We start from the raw sequence: 22,888 nt of genomic DNA, 5'->3' as shown, positions 1-22,888 counted from the left end.
TTAGAAATTGGAAATGATTATCAATTTAATGCATTGGAATATTTGACAATAATATTACTTTTTCATATTTAGTGATATTTATGCTCGTTTTTTGTAGTGTTTATGTTTATATCATTGTGATGTTTGTATTTATGTCTAGGCTGTAAAAAATTTCTGATCAAATTACGGGAAAAAATGCCAGTACTTAGGGTGCTGGTAATTTTCACCTTAAAATCCTTTTTCATAACAACATGTTACGAAACAAAAATTCTGATATACCGTAATTTCCGTAAAATCCCTAATTCACTCTAATTAAATTAATTTTACCTTAAATACGGTAAAATGCTTACGGTGAATATAGTTTTAGCGGATTTTTTTTACAGTGTAATAACTTATTTCAAAATGTCTATTTTTTCTTCACCAAGATCCGAAATCCTCCATCATTCCTACAAAGCACAAATTATCACAGAAGCATAAGATATATATTGCTTTCGAAACAGATGCAATGCATGCCAACGCTTCAAATTGCAGTGATATATAATCACAAATAATTATATTTCCATATATTTTTTATGAAAAAAATTAAAACATTTAGGTCTCATTGATTTTGAGAAAACGTACCTGTTAATTACAAAATTTTAGATGCACATAGGTTAGTTGGATTTTTAATTATTGAGCAAAAAAGTATTTTAATAGTTACTAGAAATTATGAGACTATAGGAATTGTGATTAAATTTTGTTCTGTTTTGCAGTTTTGCTTATGGTTATTTTTTATCTATTCCGTGAGGATTTTTTTTAAACAAAATTCTGTATATAATTTTTTAGACATTATAACTTTCACGCTCATTCTATTTCTGAGAATTTATGATTATTTTCGTGTCTTCTGTTAAAACCTTTAAATAACATTAAACCTCTAAAATATTACAAGCAAAACTAAATTGAAATATATAAAAAAAGTAATTTAATTTAACTATGAAATTTAAATATTGAAAAGAGGTTTTACTTTCTTTTTAATAGGTTGCTATATTACCAGAATAAATTAATAATATTTTTTAAAAGCTTATGCGTAAGTTAGAGGAAATTAAAAATGTTACATTTTGTGCTGGGTATGTTTTCATCAATTTCTTCTTTTTTTGTTTGAATCGCCCACTGCAGAAAGACAACATTCCCCAACTTTCCAAAATTGTCTTAGAGCACTTACGAAACACCACACCTGTGAAATTTGCCATACAATGTAAAAGCTTCTAAATCATATTACGATATAATGTACCAGCTCTTTGGGTGCATCATCCGTAAAATCCAATTTCACCGTAAATTATTATACCATAACTTTTGCAGTAATATTTTTTTAATTAGAATGATTCAGTGATTTTACGGTAATAATTACTGTAAAAATTACCGTACATCAGATTTTTGATCTGTAATTTGAGCCGAAATTTTTCGCAGTGTAAGTGTTGTGAAAATAAAGATCCTTTCCTCATATTTAAATTGCACTATGACTGAAGTATTAACAAAATTCAGTTTAAAATAAGTTTTTATACTACTTCTAACCTTTTGTGTTTCTAATGATTGCAGGTCCAAATGGGTGTCCTAGACGCAGAGGGCGGCAAACATATACCAGATTTCAAACTCTTGAACTGGAAAAAGAATTTCACTTTAATCATTATTTGACACGACGGCGGCGGATTGAGATAGCTCATGCCCTGTGTCTGACAGAAAGACAAATTAAAATCTGGTTTCAGAATCGTCGAATGAAATTGAAGAAAGAGCTGAGAGCTGTAAAGGAAATAAACGAACAGGCTAGACTAGAAGCGAAACTAAAAGACCAAGATGATAGTAAGAGAAAAAACAGCACAAGCTCTAGTAGTACTGGAGACAAAAAAGATTCTTCTTCGTCTTCAACTATATCTAAGGACCATCATCTAGACAAAGTTAAGCATGATGCAGACGATGATACTAGAGGAAGACGTGAAAGTCTTCAAGATGATGATAATGATTCCAGAAATTCCACCAACACTGACATCAGTACTACATCTGTTGGTGATATAGTCGATACAAGTCCTGGAGTAGATCGGTTGGTGGCTAGACCGCTGATTCCTAGCTCTGATGAAGCTAGTTTACCCTAAAGAAAACAAAAATCCACCATCTAGACCTCCAAATCTGGAGATCTAGTTTACTGATTACCAATATACGACAATACTGAAATAAATTCCTCTCTGTTGCTGCTATTGCATAAGAAATACTTACTTTTTTATTACTTAGTTCAAATGGACTGATTGAGATGATGCCATTTCAGGGTTCCCACGTTGTTGCACAAACTAATTTCTAACTTAGTTTTTATATGCTCAACCTAATCTTTTATTTGATTTATGCCTTACAATAGCATTGACCTCAGCACAAAGCAGTTATCAACGCCTTTTCCGATATACGTAGTAGAAAGAAGAACAGTTAGAATGCGGAATGATTATCTTTCTTACAAAGTAACTACAAATTGTGGCGTCTTAGATTGCTTTCATTAAAGGTCCAACTATGTCAGCCTACCCTTTGTAAGCACAATATTAAAACTATGACTTAATGTGGGAATCCTATATTCGTATGTAAAAGATATCCAATTCTTGATGAATCCCAAAACATTTTTCATTTCATAAAAAGTTATATCATTAGAAATTTCATGTTTAACCCCGAGTCTACGGTGGGTTACTACAAGAACAAACTCATAACTTTTTGAATGATTTTGTAATTGTGTCTTACCATTGAGTGTTTCTATACGTATTTCATCATTTTCTACTTCATGAGACGGATTATTTTTCTCACTTATAGAACTCCAGAGAATAAATTGAAGATACAGTTTTATAGATTTTAAATAATTCAATGCTTGTTTATTGTTATCATATGAAGTAGTTTCATATTTAATTGACTGTTTAGGTGTCTTTTTTATCAAAGTTTGTTAGTTTATTTAGAAAATATTTATTTCAGTTTATGTGATTGCAAAGTAGAGATTAACTATTGTTTTCAATATGATCAATTGTGAATTTCGTTATTAAATATAAAGCTGTTCTTTACTTACCAAAAAATTTTATCTGCATTTGCAGTTTAAGTTTTGATAAATTTTTTATTTGTGAAAATTAGCTTCAATCATTCTTCTCAAAACTTAAAATGCAATAAGCACATGGTAAATAACTAACTTCTTCTGCAAGGAACACAATCTGTTCCTTCCAGAAGAAATTAGCTACTTTATTAATTAGTTACCTATGAAAAGAATTAACTTACGCGAAAAAAATTTTCATTAAAATTTAATACTCATTTTGGGATAATTTAATTTGGACTGAATAAAACGAACACCTATAAGAGGGAATTTTTTTTATGGAAATGTTTCTCTGTCATTAAAAAGCGTTATCTGAAAATTGTTGTAAATCAAATAAACTAATAATTTTATAAACCATTACAGGTAATCTAAGAGTAATAACTGAAAAAATAATTTCATTAGTTAAAATGATGATTTTATAAAATGATAAAGATGTAGTATAAAATTTAATTTAAACTTAAAAGCACAGATTTGTTGTCACACTACATAGGAACTGCAGTTAGAAAGCCTATAGTATGTCTGAAATTAAAAATCTATTGAGGTTTTAATAGCATATTTTATTTGAAAAGAAACAATTATATTAAAACTGTTAGTCTAAAATACATAATTTTAAATCTTATTATCTGATTCTCCTAGTTTATCAATTAACTATATTACAAATACTATGATTAAAATAAGGATTAACTACGTCATTTCATTACGTTAAAGCTTATTTTCTCTTGATCGCTTATCGCAGTCGAATTAGTTCGATTTTATCATTTGTATAACCGAACTAGCATAGAGGAGATGTAATCGTAAGAGAAACTGCAGTGTTCTATGAATAAAGTCTTACATTTCTATCAAATTTTTGAATTAATATGCGATAGGCCAAGCTGCCAACTTTTACCCTTTGGTGGTAGATTTTTCCACTAGCCGCAAAGTGAATGTATTATTATTTGATTCAAAATATTTCAGATCACCATGGAAAATGAACCATTGAAACATGTTTAAGAAAATGACATTTTTGTAGTGATATTTTCAAGAGATGGCAAGATAAAAAACAAATAAAGGAAGAAAAAACTGTTTTTTATCGCTACCTCCGTAGAAAGTTTTCTTCAAAAAGCGTAAAATTTGGCAGTTACACTGTAGAATTCAAACAATATTAGTTTACACCTTCTTATATAATGTTATATATTTGAATTTTTTGTTGATTTTTATTCGTATCAATTTTCATTGAATTATTCAATTGTTAAATGCTTTTTTAACTGTTAATATAGATTAGTATTAAGTTTTTGTTGCCATTTTTGAATGTTGTTAAGTGTTAAATATTACATTCAGTGAAACTGTGTTAAATATTTTTCTTCATATGAGTGCAAAAATGTTTAAATTGAGTTTTTGTTTTAGTAAACTGCAATACAACGATACAACTTATTTAATGTTTAACACTAGATTTACCTCACAGAACAGTTACTTAGTTTCACGTGAAATGATGTTTTAAGAATATTCTAAAAACTATATATGTTTTCACGATGCTTAAAGTTTTTTGCTTAAAAAAATTGCAATAATAGGACTTAAATCATGACCAATATTTCAATTCACAACGATTAATTTAGTTAGCAAAAGTAGTAATTCCTTAAAAAAACAAAGACTATTTCATGATTTGATTAGATAAGAAAATTTTCTTGATTATAACAAAAAAAAAAATATTTACATTGCTTTTTTCCTTCCATTTCTGGAATTAATGGAAAAAGAGTACGACCATATCTACTAAATGCTTAGCATTGTAATTCAATTTAAGAAAAAGCTATTTTTTAATATTTTTTAAGAGTGGGTAACAAAAATTTAAAGCAGCTGTCGAAAAGCTAGAAATTAAAAAGAAAACTATTCCATTGTAATACTCATATGAATAGATGATTTCATGCTTATGTTACTTTTTAAGAAAAAAGAAAATTCACTATGCGTCTACTCCACATTTAGAGTACATTTTAAACACAAAATGTACGAAATGTAAAGAAACTTTTTGCAACATCGTTGAATAAATATGTCTTTAAGATTGTTCGGAATACATAATAAATATATTATAAGTATTTCAAGCGTTGTGAGTCTATTTTTAATGACATATTGGAAAAAAAATATTTCAAAAAAATTAAACAATTTGCTTTTAAAAGTATTAATTGATAGAAGTAATACAATATGTTTTTGATAGGTAAATCTAGTGTCCATCGTTATTGTAATATTTTTTTTTTTAGAAATTGTCATATTTAATGAAAATAAGTAAAGATTTGTTTATTGCCTTGTAAAAAAATTGTTCACTGTCATTTTTATGATTGCCCAAGGTATACAAGTGTTTGAAAATATTTTGATGGATGGAAAACATCAGTGAAATATCACATTTGAAAGCAAATAATATGTAAATAATACAACATTGTAATTCATAAAAAATTAGATAAAAACTCTGAACTAAAATGCGAATCAATGTAAATCTTATAATTATGAGAAATTAATAACGCGTTTGAAATATCCTTTTCCAGAAGTGTTTTAAATTAATTCCTTTTATTTCATATTTATTGGAAAATAATTTTACGGAGAAAATTGTGCTTAAGACAATTTATTTTCAGATTTTCTTCCAAAAATTTATTTCTTTATGTTTGGGCTAAAAAAAGGAGGACTTTTGAACTAATAAGTGGTTTTTCATATAATTAAGTGTAATAATCATAGTTTGATTCATTGATCAAAGCTAATAGAAGCATTAGCCGTTATTTATTACATACGCAACACATTCAATTTTTTTTTACCTCAATCGTATTTATAGCCTTAACTATGTGTAAATAAGCTATCAGTAAAGTAATTTCAATTACTATTGAATAAGTATTTAATATCTTCACTTTCTCTGAGCAAAAATATGTATTTAAAATGTCTTAAGGGTGTTATTTTTCATTATTTTATGTCACAATTAGTTTTCAACATGTTTTAATTCCTTATATATATATATATATACATTTGCAGTTAATACTATATTAATCCTTTTTACCAAAACTTAAAATTTTAATGCAATTGACCAAAAGTTTACCGAAAAATAATAACAGAATAAATGCTTTATTAAAATTTCAATCACTTCAAAAATTCATAAATAGGAAATAACAGTTGACATATTTCAAGGGCTCAAAAAACATGCCCCCATTTTCAAGACTTGACAAGCGAAAGTGAGTGAGGAGACAAAAGTTACTTGAAATATAAAACTTAATATCGACAACTTTTTATTTTATATTTCGAATCACTCTTGTTTCTTCTCATTCACGTCTGGTGAGACTTGAAAATGGGTGCCTGTTTCCGAGCGCTTGGAAAATTTTGACTGTTATTTCCTACATATATATTTTTGAAGCGAATGAATTTTTTAATAATGTAATACCTTACCACTTAAATTTTTTTGGATTACTTATTTAACAGAAGTTTGTTTAAGTTTGTATGTTGAAGATTAAGTTTGTATGGCAAATTCTGCCATGGAATTCAAACACTGAAACTCCAAATCATAAAATATCTTATAATTAGGATGAGGTCAAAATTGTTTTATATTTTTTTTTAAACACGATTCAATTTTACTAATTGGTATTAATTTTCAATGCCAACGAAATATGTTTCAGCTATTAGAAATGTAATCCGTACGACCATTTTATCAGTAATCGATAAAATTTAGTGTTACGTAGAACATATGAAAAGTCAAATTAACTAAATATGAGTATTTAAAATGAAATATCAGAAAGCAGCTTTGAAATTTGTTTCTAAAAATGTTGTGTTCAGATATAGAAATAAAATAAAGCTACTATTACAAATATTTCACTGATGTTAAAAAAGACAATGAATTTAACAATAATGATTTGTGTAATAATATTTTTAATTTAAGAATAACTTTAAGTATAGCAATCTGTGCTTGAGATTAATTTTGAATTTCAGGTATAATATAATGTTTTAAAATTGATTTTCCTTATTAGTATTTATTTAAACTCACAATTTTCAATATTTTATCAATATTTTTTTTATTTAAAACTTCGTCATTGATATTTCTTTCAATTGACATATTTCTAATACAAAATTTCAACTACATTATAAATTTTAATAACTTTTATACTTGAAATCAAATGGTATTATTAGCATGGAAACCGGCAAAAATACAATCAAATATTTTATTCATTATAAATAAATTACGCGGTATATTTTTTAACTAAACAAAATACTATCATAGAATACATTAAATAGTATTTTTTAACAAAAAATATTCTGCTTACTTTGCTCATTTTATTTTTTATCAGAAAACGTTAAGTGCGTTTAAAATACAATTTTAATCTGGTAATTCAAGAAAAAATTTCAATTATGTTAAAAATATTACAGCAAAAAATTGTATTTAACATTGATCATATTAGAGAGTTTCTTTTTTCTTTTGCTTCCAACGCCTTTCTAACTATTTTTAAAGAATTTCAACATATCTTTTGTATATTATTCTAATTAAAAGTTCTTCTGCGTTTAACTTGTAGAATAAAATATTTAATATATACCTATATATATATATAGATATAATTTTATTAAAATATTTAATATATATCAATATACGTAAAACGTATATACGTAACTTTAGAAGGAGATATCGAAGGGTTTGAAATTAGAGAAGTGCGTTGCATGGTGAGCGTCGTATTTTAAACGCGCATTTTTATTGAATGGTACATAAAATATTAACAATTAATTTTTAAACTAAAATGAGTTAAAATACGTCGAAAACCCTGAATTTCAATAATTTCAGTTACTTTTTACTAATATCTTCGCTTAAAATTTATTATCTCCTTAAAAATTCATATCTTATTTTTACTTTTTTAAGCAAAAAGCGTGATTAATTTAAATTTTTGCAAGTTTCATTACGAAATAATTTATCAGATTTTTAATTTGGTATTTATTTTCAGAATCTCAAAGAGGTCTCGAAAGTAGATGCAAAATAAAATTAAGTACTGGATCTTTTTGTATTTAATAATTTGCTGAAAGGTAAAGCTAAGGGACATTGCGTGCAGATCAACGAAATAATTGAAACAAATTGTAAATATTAATTTTTTGCTGAATTAACTATAATTAATATTGAGTTAATTTTTCATTATTATTTTGTCATTATATAATAGTTGTAATTATACCGAGAAAGTTCCTTTTTGAAAAATATCCTTAGAGGGTAGGAGAGATGGGTAGGAGAAATTTTTATTGATAACAGCAATTAAATGGGGGTAACAGCAATTGCACTTAAATAAAATTGTTGCAAACATATACCATAAGATTGAAAGTAAATATTTCACCTTAACAATTAAGGAACCAGAAAAGCAAAAGAATTTTAATTAAAGCTAAATATATAAGAAACGCATCTCTCCCAGCATATGAACAATACTCCATTTCTCGTAAGTAGTAAGTGTAAAAACTCTCACATTTTGGTACACTGCTAAAACTTCCGAATCAAATTAGTATAAGCGCCCTGAGTACAGCATCTGTGAAATTTTTACCCTAAAATCCTATACAGTAACTTTTGTAGTAGCAATTACTTAATTGCAGTGATTTTACAGTAAACATTACTATAAAAATTACGTTATATCACAATTTTTTTCCTTGAAATTTTACAATAAAAATGGGTTTTTCGGTGAAAAGTACTGCACCCGGTGCCGGTACTTGTCGGTTCGTTTTATCCTTGATTCTATTTTCAATTAGCTAGTTCATTCAAGTGCACACTACAGTGCTGTCAACTTACAAATACATAGAAATGCTGGGGGCAGACTGTCAAAATTTCCACATCAAATTACGATGAAAAGTTCCGGAACCCAAGGTGCATCATACGTAAAATTAAATTTGCCGCAAAATCCATTTTTTCGTAAACTTTTATAACTTATATTTAACAGTAATAATTATTCAGTGATTTTGCAATGAATATAACTGCTAAAATTATAGTATATCAGATTTTTTGCTCCGTAAAATTTTACTGTGAAACAATATTTTATGGTAAAAATGTCCAGTACCTGTCACTTTACCCTAATTTAATCCGGAATTTTTACAGTGTGTACTCAATCCCATTCCAGTTGTGTGCGATTTCTTCGACCTTGTGTCTTACCTTACTATTATTCCTTAGCGAATCGATGGGCATTTTGAAGAAAATTAAACTTATTATTAATTACTAAAAACGATTTATTAAAAAAAAACAAATAAATTATAATGTTACTGATTTCACTTAGATGTTTAAAGTTTTATTTCAAATTTCATTGATCCGTTTATTTTTGATAAAAAATTTTTTTAATTTTTTTTACTTATAAGATAACTTAAATTGTATTCAAATTCTTTCATTGGCAGTCATTTTTTCAACCCACAGAAAAGTATTTATTAACTAAATAAATAATTTTCTGTGTATAGACTTATTAAATTTGAAAAAGAAAAGAAACAAGTCCTATCAGGAATGAAATTTCTTTTAGCATGAATTTTTTTTTGTTCGCTAAATATTAAGAGTCATACAATGTGATGTAAGCATGTAAGTATTGATTAGTTCATAAATGTAGTCGATTTTTTTCCTTAAATCAAGTATTATAATTCAGTTTTCAACAGTTATAAATTTTACGCATTATCATTCATAAAATTTCAATTCCTTAGTGCAATTTAATAGAAATCGCTTTAATATGGAAATTAGAAGTTTATTTAATTCTGTCGCCAATTATATCTCTTTAAGACAAATATTGAATTATTACCAATTCAAAATTGCTTATTTCAATGAGAATATCATTAAATATAATTGATTTTAATTTTCTTCATCAATTTAGAAATATATTATTATTTTTTGCAAAAAATTAAATTATTGTTTAAAATTATTTTTAATTAAGAACACATATAAGTTATTTATCTTTTAAAATCCCCTTGTATATAAACGCCCTCTAGCAGAATTGAAGGAAATCATATAATTTGTTCAACTAAAACCAAATGTCTGTTTTGGAAAAGACAAACTGCTGACAAAACTGAAGATTTGAATTTCAGCAGCAACAGTGCAATTAATTTTCCTGCGAAACCATGTATGTAAACAGTGCACAGTTGTGTGTTTGTGTTTTTGTGTACTAATGTTGATTGACTATAAGTACATTTTGCACATGTGTGTAAGTAAATAAAGAAAAAAAATTCACAGGAGTGATTTTGGAAAAACAGAATAGACGTTTTGCCAATTTCTCTCGTTTCCATACGTATTTATGCTACCACATACGTTACTCGTCAATGTTGATGGTAAATAACATTTTATCACATAATAAATATATTATATATATATACTTATAATCTTTTACAACATTTCAGTGGCTTGACTTGCAATATACAGCTGATAAAAAAGCTTTGTTGTTCGCGTCTTACTATCATTGTTAATTCTAGTGTGGAATGTGAGTTGTAAAAGTTCACTTTTTTCTATTGTTCTGTTCATTTGTTAAATAACTATTGATTATTAAAATTCCAAATGCTTTCTTGTAGAAACAACTGTCCAATATTGGACTATTGAAAAGTGTAATAAATACTATGCTACGTACTATTACCTTGTTTCAACGTCAAAACGATTGAAATTACAACTGGGTCCCAGTGCAAATCTCAAGTTTTACTTTTTAAGATTTAATGTGAGAAAAAAAAAGGAATATTTTTTTGAAATTATGAGCAGTTTAGGAACTATAAATTAAAACGCAAATACGAAATACTAACTGTAATCACGGTAGTTCTAGCTTGAAAATTATTAAAAAATATCAAAATTAATGAAGAATGAATTGAAATTGAAAAATAATTGTAAAAATTAAACTTTTAATTTAAAAGGAAAATTATTGTCGTCCGCTAACTTCTCTCTCTTCCTTTTACAAAAAAATCCCGAAATTTGCATTAATTAAATTAGGTTCTAAAATTCACTCCTTAATCAGCCTCAGAGCATCTGCGAAAAATCTTCATCAATTCTTTATTTTTTACTTTTAAAATTCAAAATTTTATTCATTTTTAATTTTTATTAAAATTCAAATTTTTAAATAAAATTTGTAAGAGAATTAAAAAGCTTTCATAGGTTGATGAAGAAATTTAATGTTATATTTTTTCAATAAAATCAACTTGTTGAAAATATATTCGTTTATTACACACTTTTGCATCAAAATTACTAACAGAATGCAATTTCAATGGCTTTTTCTTTTGACTATTTTAAGTGTACTATTTTATCATCCACTAAACTTAGTTGATATTATGCATTATATTGAACTTAAGTAAAGAATATATCCTTTTTATATGCATTATCATTTAAATATCAATATCTTAGCATAACGGACTATAAAATGTTTATCTTTTTCCTAAAGGTAAACACTAAAAAATAATTCGCAGTTTAAAATAAGTTAGTTTTTAACTTTTGAAAAATAAAAATAAAATATTTCAAGCATCGAAAGAATTTAATGAGCGAATATGATGCTATTTATATGCATACATGGTAATAGTAACTAATTTTAATTAGATGTTTCATTTAGGTAAATAATAACAAGAAATTTCAGTTTCAATTCTGGATTAAATTTCTTGTTTTTTCAAATGTTTATTATAACAGAAACAGTGAATCATTATTTTCGTGCGAAAAAAAATTGCAATTGGCATGTAGTCTAAGTAGAACTAAATTATGAAGCTTTTTCATTTGTATATTTTATTTTTAAAATACACAAAGAGATAAATAAAATAATTGATGTGAAAAATAGTTTATTATTTTTAAATGTCTTATTACTACTTAAAAAGTGCACAATTATGTACTTGCGAGTTAAAGTTACAACTAATATGTATTCTAAGGAATTTATCACTATGCTATTTTTAATACTACAATTTGACTCCATAATAGTTATATTCTTTTTGGTGTTGAAACAAGTGTTTAGCCTGTAGAAATCTTAGTTGTTAAACCGCTTCTACGCCTGTAAGTTCGTGTAGTTCTACAGTCTGATGAAAGATACGTCATTATACGTTAGTACTTACGGACATAACTCAGATGATTGCTCTAATAAATACAAATCGCAAGAGTTATTTTGTGTTGTATTATCAATCATTTTATTTACATTAACTTACACTATCATACACACTTTTAGAAGAAAAGTTTTACAATTTTAAACTTTTGAAGTACTAGGAAATTGAAATAAATCATTATGATGAAGTTCATCAATAACACATTACTATTTTTAACTCTATATTTTTGTAAATAAAAAACAAAACAGTTTTAATGCTTATAAACATGATTAAGATTAATATTCAAGATAAAAAATAATATAAGAGCAAAAATAATAAAATCTATTTAATCGTTCTTCTATTTAATCCGCCACACATTTCCTCCTCTATCTGTTTATTCCCGAATTGTAATTGCATAAACATTCAATTCGTCAAATATTATAATAATATTTAGTCGATTCGTTATAGTTAAACACGAAATGCTGACATTTTCAAGTTTTATTGAACTATCGAATGCAGTAAAAAATATGTAGAATCGTTACAGTTAAATAACCCCTTTTATTATTGCACCATCGCATGTAAATTTTCAGAATATATTTTTTTATGTACACTTTGCTTGAAAACTATTCAGATATGTACTAATATACAATAATTTTATATGCAATATAAAATTATAAATTTAAATTACAATTTTATAGTATAATTAAGAGGTCCGTAAAATCATTAAATGATTTAAATGCTCTGAATTGAAACATCAATTTCAAACATAATTTTTGTTGTTATTAAATTTAGTTTCTATTCTGAAATAATAGCTAAATTAACGAATGCAATTAAGCTTTTCTTCAATAAAAACATACTATACTAAGTGGGAATTGTAACATTTGTTAAACAATTGCTCTACACTGTAAAAATTCTGGATCAAATTATGATAAAAAGCACCGGCACGTTTATCGTAAAATCCGCATTTACCACAATATGTTAACCGGACAAAAAATTTGCTATATCGCAAATTTTGCAGTAATAATAACAATAAAATTACTTAATCCCTCTAATTAAATAAATTTTTCTTTAAAAACTACGATATAATATTTTGAAATAAAAATGCAATTTACAGTAAAATGCATTTCACGGATGATGCAGCCAACATACTTTATTCCATAATCAACGTAGGCTAAATAACGCTTTCCCCTTATCTCCTGAAAACAGCTCCTAAAAACCAAAATACCTCATCAAAAAACTCTATCATAAATGTAATCAAAAACATTTTAAAGTTCTATTTAATAACCTGAAAATCATCAGTAAAGCATCCTGATAATACTAACAATAAATCTTAAGATCTTCAGAAATGTTCAAAAGCGAAATAAAATGATCAAAAGTAAATTGAAATTAGCAACTTTATTATTTAATTCCCTATTTCCACAATAATATTCTGGAATTATCTTATCATCATGATAGCAAGTAAGTACAATTTAGAAAATCATTTCTTTCCTTTTCATAGCTATCCCATACCGAAGACGTGCTTTGGCAAGTTTCCAATCATCGATTTTCAATTTCACTGGAATATTTTTCTTTGTCCCTCTCCTCATTCAAGACATATTTATATCTAATCAATAAAACCTTTTTTTTTACCTCACACTAAATGAGTTTTAACTAAAGCAAAATGTCGAAATAAAAATATATACTTCCATGTCTTATAAACACTTCTTTTCTTTATAGGGATTTAGTAGAAAAATGGCTGATGATTCACAAATTACCTGCAAAAGAAAAAAAAAATTTCAAAAGATTAAACTTATAATAAAATAAAATATCACTGAGTATATCAACAAAATTAGAATTTTACTGGAATATTTTCTTTCCCTATTTTTCTCATTCAATACATATTCAGGATCTCACAGATAAAAAAAAAATTCTGGTAAAATTGCCGGACTGTATGATAATGACATTCCTGGCAAAAAAAAAAACAAAACAATTCTGGTAAATGCAAACAAATTATATGGTACTCAAATCATTGACTTGGTAATTTTTCGGTTGATATGGTAACGGTAAATCGGAAATTCTGGTTTTCAAATTTATAGTCCTTACTATCACACATGATGCAAAAAATACCGAATAAGTGTTTTTCCTGGCATGCCCTAATGTATCACGATAAAATTACTAAATTTTAACACATTTACAAAATTTTATCACATATTATAAAAACGTGTTTCAGTGGTAATTTTACCAAAATCATTATGAAAGCGTTTCGGTGAAAATAATCCAGCTTTTTAGTGCTCCCATCAGGCCAGAAACGCAGAAAACATTACCATATACTGATAGTTTAGACCACACATTTTTCTCAGTGCATTTATTAAAATCTCTTTGATTTATTTTCTTTTTAAGATGTTTTTTACAATAAAGTACTGAAAACTGAAATAAATTGCTTTTCAGATCCATTGAAAGAAAAAGAATGAGAATTTGCAAGTGATCTGAAATAAAAATACGATTTACAAAATAAATTTTATGAAAAAACGAAATATATAGTATTTATAGCCAAATATGTCAATAAAATACATTTTAATTGTAAGATCTTTCTTTAACCTTTTACTAATACAATATGTATTTAAATATAATTATCAAAACTTTTTTACTTATTTTTGTAAATGTCTTTTTTACTATCAGCGTGTTTCAACTCAAATTATTTTAGTTAATTGGCGTGTCTTTACTAAAAATTCATAAATCACCAGTAAACAGAAATGGTGATGATGATTGATTTGACTGGTATAATTTAAAAAAAAAAATATTACACATTGTCAAATTATATTAAAAAATTAAATTCTATATAAATTCTGTGAATCGTTCTTATTTATTCTTTTTTATTGGATTCCATTGTTATTCATATTAGATAACTGCTAGATCTTTGCCTTATTTTAAAAACTATTATGTTTAAAGCTGAACATGTTTAGGATTTCAGTCTACCTTAGTCTACCTCCGTCTACCTTCATGATACCTTAGAGCATTTTGTAAAATCCATTTATTAAATTATATTTACGTTTAAGTTTCGTGGTAATAAACGTGTGGTATTACCTTGTAGTTAAATGCATGAACTGTAATTTTAGGAACCAGAACTTCCGGATAACATTATCATTTTAATGGAAATTTTACCAAAAGAATGTTTTAAATACCGTAAATGTTGATTTTATTAACCAAAATTATGTTATTTTTGTTACCAGAAATGTCCTTACTATACAGTATGGTAATTTTACTGGAATTTGATCTCCATGTATGATAAAATATCACAATTAGCGATAACTATTTCAACAAGATTTACTTCACCATGAAAGTTAATTGCCTTAATTATTTTAAAGCATTTTTCCCAATCAATACACTTAGAGAAGCAAATTTATGAAACAAATTGTCAAAACAATATATCTACTTTAATAATTTATCAACATTATTTTTTAGGCCTCTTTCATTCATTACTGTTCTTTTTTCAGACTACCCATTCAAAAATTTGTTGAAATAGAAATGATTTAAAATTTGTTATAAAATCGCTCATAGAGCCATTTTTTTTAATGAAGTTTTCTTTTTCCCCCCTACATAGCTTTTTACAGTAGATGCATTTAAAACCAAAACGAATTATCAAAATAAAATATACTTACATTTTTCCCACTCTCTGTTAGTTTTCCAATTGTTCATCACACGGATTGGGAATGCCTGGATAATAAGGATTAAACACTAGCAAGTAGCCTTAAATGAAAATTCAATTATATAAAACTTATAAATCATAATTTATAAAATAAAATAAAACTTATGAAAAAGCAAACTATGCTAATAAATATGTAGCATTTCAACAAATGTTAAAAAGTTAATGTATCATTACACTGCTATTTGAGTTAAATTAGGAGCTTTGGAAAGACGGACACTTAACTAAATGAACATTCAATTTCGAATAAATTTTAAGCAGTTACAGTAAGTATTAAAAAACACAAACACTAAAAATCAAAATGTAACTGTATTTAAACTCCAGAATTTCAAAATCTAAACTGAAATTATAAAATTTGAATTTTCAAATTGATACAAATTAAAAATATTGTTATGATGTTTGCTGCATTGGATCAAATAAGACAGTATATTATAAAGTTGTTGAAATTGAATACAGCACATTTTTAAATGACCAGTTTTAACGAAAATTCTATTTTTTCTGAAATTATTTCCAGGTAAAAGACTTCAAGACAAAAATACGTCGCAAGGTTATATTTCCCCATTTCCAGAACACATCAGTATTTCTTGAAAAAAAAAAATTATGCAAATAATAATATTTTAACATTTTATTATGATACTAAATTTAACTTTAATGCTGAAATATTCTATTGTATTAAACCTCCAATAGCCAGTTATCACAGAAAAATAACGGTATTATCAAGTATAAGATGTTCTGCAAACATTTTTATGAATTGTACAATGTGTAATTCTTAAAATGAGAAAAAAAAAAGCCTCATGTAGCAATTTGTCTTAATGACTCAAGGCACAATAACACATTGCCAAAATGTCATTTGTTTATAATTGCACATCATCATGAAGTTCTTTTTTTTTTATAATGATTCGTATCATTTTGTCATAAAACCTATGCATAAACTATTTCAAACTCAATTTCATTAAACTGAATATTAAAAATAATTAAATTTATTATGGGTCCTCTTCAAAGTTAATTTGTTTTAATTACTTAACCTTATTCGAAACTCTTTTCTGTCTTAATTTATTATAGTGACACGTGATACAATGCAGGTTTACATAAATTACCAAAAAATAGTTTATAAATGATAACTCAATCAAATAAAATAAACTTATTAACGACCTTATGATGAGAAGATAGAAGTTATTTTGATGATTTTGGAAGTAACTTCTAACTGAAAAATATTAATTTAAATAGCTTATTTCAGCTGTATACTTATTGTGTTTCCCGAAAGATTTTATTTACGTATTTGAAGTAGTCTCAAAATTTATGATTTAATATATTATTCTTAATATAAAATGATATTGACATGGTTACATAAAACTTATTTAAAAAATATACAAACGTGTAAATAAAAATTTGAAATGAATTCAATTTTCTGCTGCGAGAGATTTTTTAACAGATTGATACCTTTGTAACACCGATTTCAAATCTGCAATCGGTTTCGCTCTCCAAGTTACAATTTTTTTAAAAGACATTTAGACGAAATGTGTAAGCTTAAAACGTTACATATAACAGGGGGTCACATAAATGTTGCGAAAAGTTTCTTGGGGAGTTAAGGTATATCATCAGGATTAAAACTGCATAAAACCACATGCCCCGAAATGTCGTCACATGCCGCTAGCAGTTCTTCCATGCCCAACATTTTCGGGCAAGGATTCCTTTGAAATTTTAATCCTCATGATGAGCCTTACCTATACTTACCTATACCTATTTTCGAAATATTTACCTAACCCCCTGTTTCATATAACGTTTTCAAACTTATACATTTCGACAAAAAAAATAGATTAAAAATGTCATTAAAAAATCTGTAATTGTAAGAACAAAATTAATTTCCGATTTAAAATCCCTCCACCCGAATTAGGCAAGATCAAGTATTTATATAAATGCAACAAAAAATTTGTTCTGAAGTGTTTTTTTGCATTACCATCGAAAAAACATTAACCAAAACAGGGTAATGTTAAAAATTATGTAACTTTTAAACAGTTTATTTTTCTAAAAATTTTATTCAAATTTACCTTGCAAGTTTTTCTATAGAAACATCTAAAAGTTGTAGATTAAGTGCCATTTACAAATATATGATTATTTTATACAATAATTAAAGTTCATAATATTACATGCTGAACAACTAACACAAAACATAATTGTTTTTATTATGCGTTGGGCAAAGAAGTTTCTTTCACCAAGTATAGTAAATTTCACAGCTGTTCTTACAATAAATGTAGTATCCCATTTACAGTGTTTATTAAAAGAAAGTGCTTTAAAATAACATTCTTACGTTGCGTGGAAAAATACATCTATGACTGAAAATGCTTAAATGATTTTGGAATAACCATGAAAAGTGCAGAAATGAACCTATATCGATGCATTCAATTTGAATTAACTTAAATTATCACAAAGCTATTAAGAGGGATCAACCATACATTAAGTTCTGTAATACAACATTTTTAGATTGTGGTAAAATAACCGGCAGCAATCCAATTTACCATAAAGTTTACGGTAAAGAATTTTTTTTTACCTTTACGGTTTTGAAACCGTTTGCAACTAGTATGGTTTAAAAAAAAAACCTGAATACAAAACTGTACAAGCTTTTAACCCTTTACAACTAGCATGATTTTAAAACTGTAAACATGAATTTTAACTAGACATTGGAGCTAAACCATCTGTTAGGTAATGTGCATTGGAGTTAGATTGAGGTTGAGTTGTGTTTTATCAAATGAACCGTGTTTTATCGACTGAATCAATTAAATAAACTGTTATTTAACCATTTTTTCTCAAAATTTTTTTAACGGTGTAGTGAACTAAGTAAAAAATATTTATTTTTCAGGAAAAATAAATATTACTACATACGAATTCATGAAACTCTACAAAGGTTTTTCTTATGACATGCATTTTGCACGGAGAAAAAAATTGTAAAATCACAGCACTGTATCGTAAAAATATTTCTAGTAGAAAAAAAAAACAACAACTTAATTCTGGTAATAAAACCAAAATATACAGTATTGAAACCGTTCATTAGGTAACGGGTTACCAGGAATTGCTTTTTCAAATAATGGTTTTATTACATGACATTTAGTAGAAATACAAAATTAAAAAGTGCACTTTAACCGAATGAATGATTTTTAATGCCATTTTCTAAGTTATTTCTATAAAATTACCAAATTTTAACGCATTTAATAAAAAAACATTTTATTGTTAATTTTACCAAAATTATTTCTAAAGTGCTTCGGTAGAGATTACCGTGCTTTTTGGTGTTCCCATAGAGTCAGAAACAAGGTACATTTTACCACATTCTGGTTGCTTACCGTAATGTTTTCCAGTATTTTCCACAGTGTATTACATACCTCCTGGATTTAGATTAAAAACATCTTATAAACAGTTAAGTTGATTAGACGGATTAATTCCTGTTATTACTTAATCATTTAAATTTAGTATTAGCAATAGAATACATTTTAGATTAATTATTCGTATTGTAAAAACGTTACTATTTCATTAGTATGCGATTTGTATTCATATTCCTTATATTTTTGTTTTAAAACATATTTTGAATAGTTGAGTTAATTAGTAAGAGTATGCTATGTTGCATTAGTAAGTATGTTGCTTTGTCATATAGTTTTGATAGTAGCAGTAGAATAAAATTTAAATTAAATAACATCATAACACTGTAACAAATTTTGTCAATGGGAAATATCGTGAGTTTTTAAAGATTAGAATTTAAAAAATTCCAGACCAAATTACTGTATGAAGTACACTTTGGTTCCATTATTCGAAAAATTTATCTTATCGTAAAATCCATTTTTATCGTGAAATATTATACCTGCAAAAATTACAACATTACAATTGGAAATGATACGATTTTTTTCAATATTGTATCGGCATTTAAAAAAATTTCGGATCAATTTACAGTATAACGTACCGGACTTTGGATGCATCAACCGTAAAATCCATTTTTCACAAAAAATATTATATCGTAATTTTTACAGTAATATTTATGTAAGTATAATTTGATGATTTTACGATAATATTTGATAATGATTTTCCGATAATTACTACTGTAAAAATTACGGTATATTAGAATTTTTCTTCCGTGAGATGTTTCGGTAAAAATGGATCTTACGATAAAAAGTACCGACACCTTGAGGGCTAGTACTTTTTACCATAATTTGGCCCTTAATTTTCACAATGAGTATGCCTTAAATTTTTTTTTTCAATTTTATAATTTTTTTTTTGTAAATAACAGCGAAGCCAGCAAAACATATTAATTTATGATGTTGGCTTTGTCATTTGATTTCAATAATAAAATTGGAATAAACTCTAAATTAACTTTTTGCATTCTAGAAACGTTCCCAAAATTCACCAATAGGATAACGTTTAAACAGGAAACTAACCATCTAAAATAACCAACTCGGTTTTTGAGTATAATTTATTACAATAATTGGACCTGAAGTTCGTGGAAGTTTGAATGAGGTTCGAGTGATTCATCTATGGAGGAGTAAAGCGATTACAGATTGCTTAGTGAATGTTCCAAGAGAATAATAAAATTGAGGACAAATAGCCTTTAATAATCTTTGGTTTTTCTTCTGAAATGGCCAGGCAACACTGAGCATTTCAAAGGAACATTTATTCTGCGCACTTACTTTAAGCACCCAATTCTGAAGTTACTGGTTTTCCCACATTTCTCCGGGCTTTAATAGTGAACATTATTTATAGTGTCTATTTGAATCATTCTTCGGTGAAAATGGTAATGAGAATGATGCTCTGAGTTTAAATTGAAGATTATATTTTTATTGATTGATCATTTATCGTAATGTATCGATGATGCACTGAATACTTTATACCGTGATTTGATCTAGAATTTTTTACAGTGCACTCTTAAGTAACTTAAAATCGAATCTATTTTTTTAAAACTATACATACCATTTTACGGTAAACAATTTTTTGGGCTTTAGAGTGGACAAATTAATTAATTAATTAATTAAAAAAATATTAAGCATTTTTAATAATAACCAACATGACGAAATTTTCAACCCTTATAAAAATCATTACTATCAATAAATGATCCTCATTCTTCAACAATTCTTATGTGCTCAGACTTGAAATAAGTTTTCAGATATCAGGAGCAATTTTCATTTTAACATTAATTAACATTAGAGTATTTTTCATGATCGATTTTAAAAACTTAACCTAACAGTCATAAATCAGTGTTAGTCTTCTAAAAGCAGCGGTAAATTTAAAATATTTATGCAATTTAAGTTTGAGTTACTATTAGAAACCCTATCATCAAATTTTGTGTTCTTGTCCAAAATGTCACACAATTTGGACATTTATTTAATTCCATAGAAACTCAAGTATGAGAAAAAGCTATAAAGTAATCAATAGTAACATCTACGGTTAAGCGCCTCTGATGCACAATCGGCACATTCTCTTTGATCGTAGTTTTGTCAACGAGGTGATAAACATCAAACCCCGGTTCTCTAGCTGATATAGTTGGGATACATAGCCTAGAGCCTACATTTCCAATCCCGTCAAAGTCCACTTTGTTTCTTGACAAACGCCTTGAGCCGGCCTTTTGCAATAACCGAAGACGAGAGAGATATCCAAGCAGGAATCGTCATTACACTCCTGCTATTCCATTATCTCTGCAACATTACCCTCGCTCCCAGAAATGAAAATCCAACGACCCAAAATACGTAAAATCATAGAATGCTGAAAGTGACAGCTGATGATGGTTTATAAGGATGGTTTTCATAACGTTCATTTGGATTCCTCATTCTGGGCCATTAATCGTGCATGCGCTATAGCTTTTCTATCTGTTATGGTTTACTTCTATATTTATTTTAGAAGAATAAAAATTTATTTTTTTAATGGCGAAACATAATTAAGCAGCAAGTGAGAGTGAAGTGAACTAACAATTTTTATATTTCAAAAAGTTATGGCTTCCCTCAATACTGGGGATGTTATGCCACGGGCAAAACTTTTCATCGCAAATTCTCTTTCACTTCAACTCGTAATTTAAAAGTATGGAAAAGTGAGTTCAGGTAAATCTAAAGTAAGTTTAAAGAACTGAGAAGAAATTTCCAAAAGAAAGTTTAAAGAAATTTCCAAATATCAAAATAAAAATAAATTATCAGAGGATAACTCATGATTACACAATGGGGGAGTTATCTTTCAAAAATTTATTTTCATATTGATTTTTTGACATTTCCTGACATTTGAAACCGAAATTTTGATAAAATGTTTCTCTTGTGGAGTAGTGCCCTCGCAACTCATTTGTGTCTGGCATTAAAAAAGAAAAAAAAGCAAAGGAAGAACAAGTGGTAGCACAAATATTTTTCTATCCGAATTTATCTAAACCATACACTTCTGTCTACTATAACATAATTGAAACATATATATTTTTAATTGGACATAAAGTTAATGAACGGGGGTATTTTAAAGTTAATGAAATAAATAACAGAGTAAATATCCACTTAGTACAAACAAACATATACTACCACTTTTTATTTAGATCGTTGTTTTAGGTTGTATCATTTTTCACAAGTTTTTTTTCGGATTTCAAACGGGTTTACTAGTGATCTTATCAGATGACTTTTCAAAAAGGGCATGTTGGTTTTCAGTTATTTGAGGTGGATGCTTTAGTGAGAGAAGTTAGCAAATAAGCGATGCAATGTTGACAAGGAACAGGATACGTAAGAAAATATGAACATAAAAAAAGCCATTGCTGTTGAACTTTATCAGTTATAAGTAATCGGTTCAGATGTAAGCTCCCCTCCGAAAAAAAATACTTTTGATCTAAAATATAGCATTAATAACACCGACAAAAGATCTCTTTCACAAGTTTCGAATCTAATAATTTACAGCATCAGAGACTTCAACAAGTGATAGCATTTCAAAAACTGGACCAAACAGAAGCTCGAGAGTTTAGTACGATAAGGTGCAACAGATGCTAAAGATTATGAAACAAAATGTACTAACTTTAAAAGAACTTAATGTATTTAAAAAAACAGGATAGGAAATATTATTAACTTTAAATTATCACTGATAAATATATCATTTGTAAATAATCAATCCAGCTGTAAAGCCTAAAAGAAATGTAATTAAAATATAACAATTTCGAAAAATATCAGAATCGACTTTTCTATCAGGACGAC

General features: G+C 26.9%; 1 protein-coding gene and 1 long non-coding RNA gene across 3 annotated transcripts in view; one reads left to right on the top strand and one right to left on the bottom strand.

Moving 5' to 3' along the window:
- LOC107457037 (homeobox protein abdominal-A homolog) overlaps window positions 1-12,106 on the top strand; it is an 80,097-nt gene extending 67,991 nt beyond the window's left edge. The window contains exon 3 of the mRNA XM_016075074.3: window positions 1,555-12,106. Within this exon, the coding sequence (XP_015930560.1) occupies window positions 1,555-2,105 (551 nt within the window). The 3' untranslated portion in view covers window positions 2,106-12,106. The remainder of the gene's footprint in view (window positions 1-1,554) is intronic.
- A 1,295-nt stretch (window positions 12,107-13,401) lies between these two features.
- The window catches only part of LOC107457034 (uncharacterized), a 130,865-nt gene continuing 121,378 nt past the window's right edge, over window positions 13,402-22,888 (bottom strand). For both annotated transcript variants that reach the window (XR_011638317.1, XR_001585791.3), the window contains 2 exons: window positions 15,664-15,751; window positions 13,402-13,779 (listed from right to left, as the gene is read on the bottom strand). This is a non-coding gene — a long non-coding RNA (uncharacterized lncRNA). The remainder of the gene's footprint in view (window positions 13,780-15,663; window positions 15,752-22,888) is intronic.

The sequence above is a fragment of the Parasteatoda tepidariorum genome, chromosome X2 (assembly GCF_043381705.1).
Source record: "Parasteatoda tepidariorum isolate YZ-2023 chromosome X2, CAS_Ptep_4.0, whole genome shotgun sequence".
Lineage (NCBI taxonomy): Eukaryota > Metazoa > Arthropoda > Arachnida > Araneae > Theridiidae > Parasteatoda > Parasteatoda tepidariorum.
The sequence above is the reverse complement of the archived record's forward strand: the minus strand, read 5'-3'. Positions and strand labels throughout refer to the sequence as shown.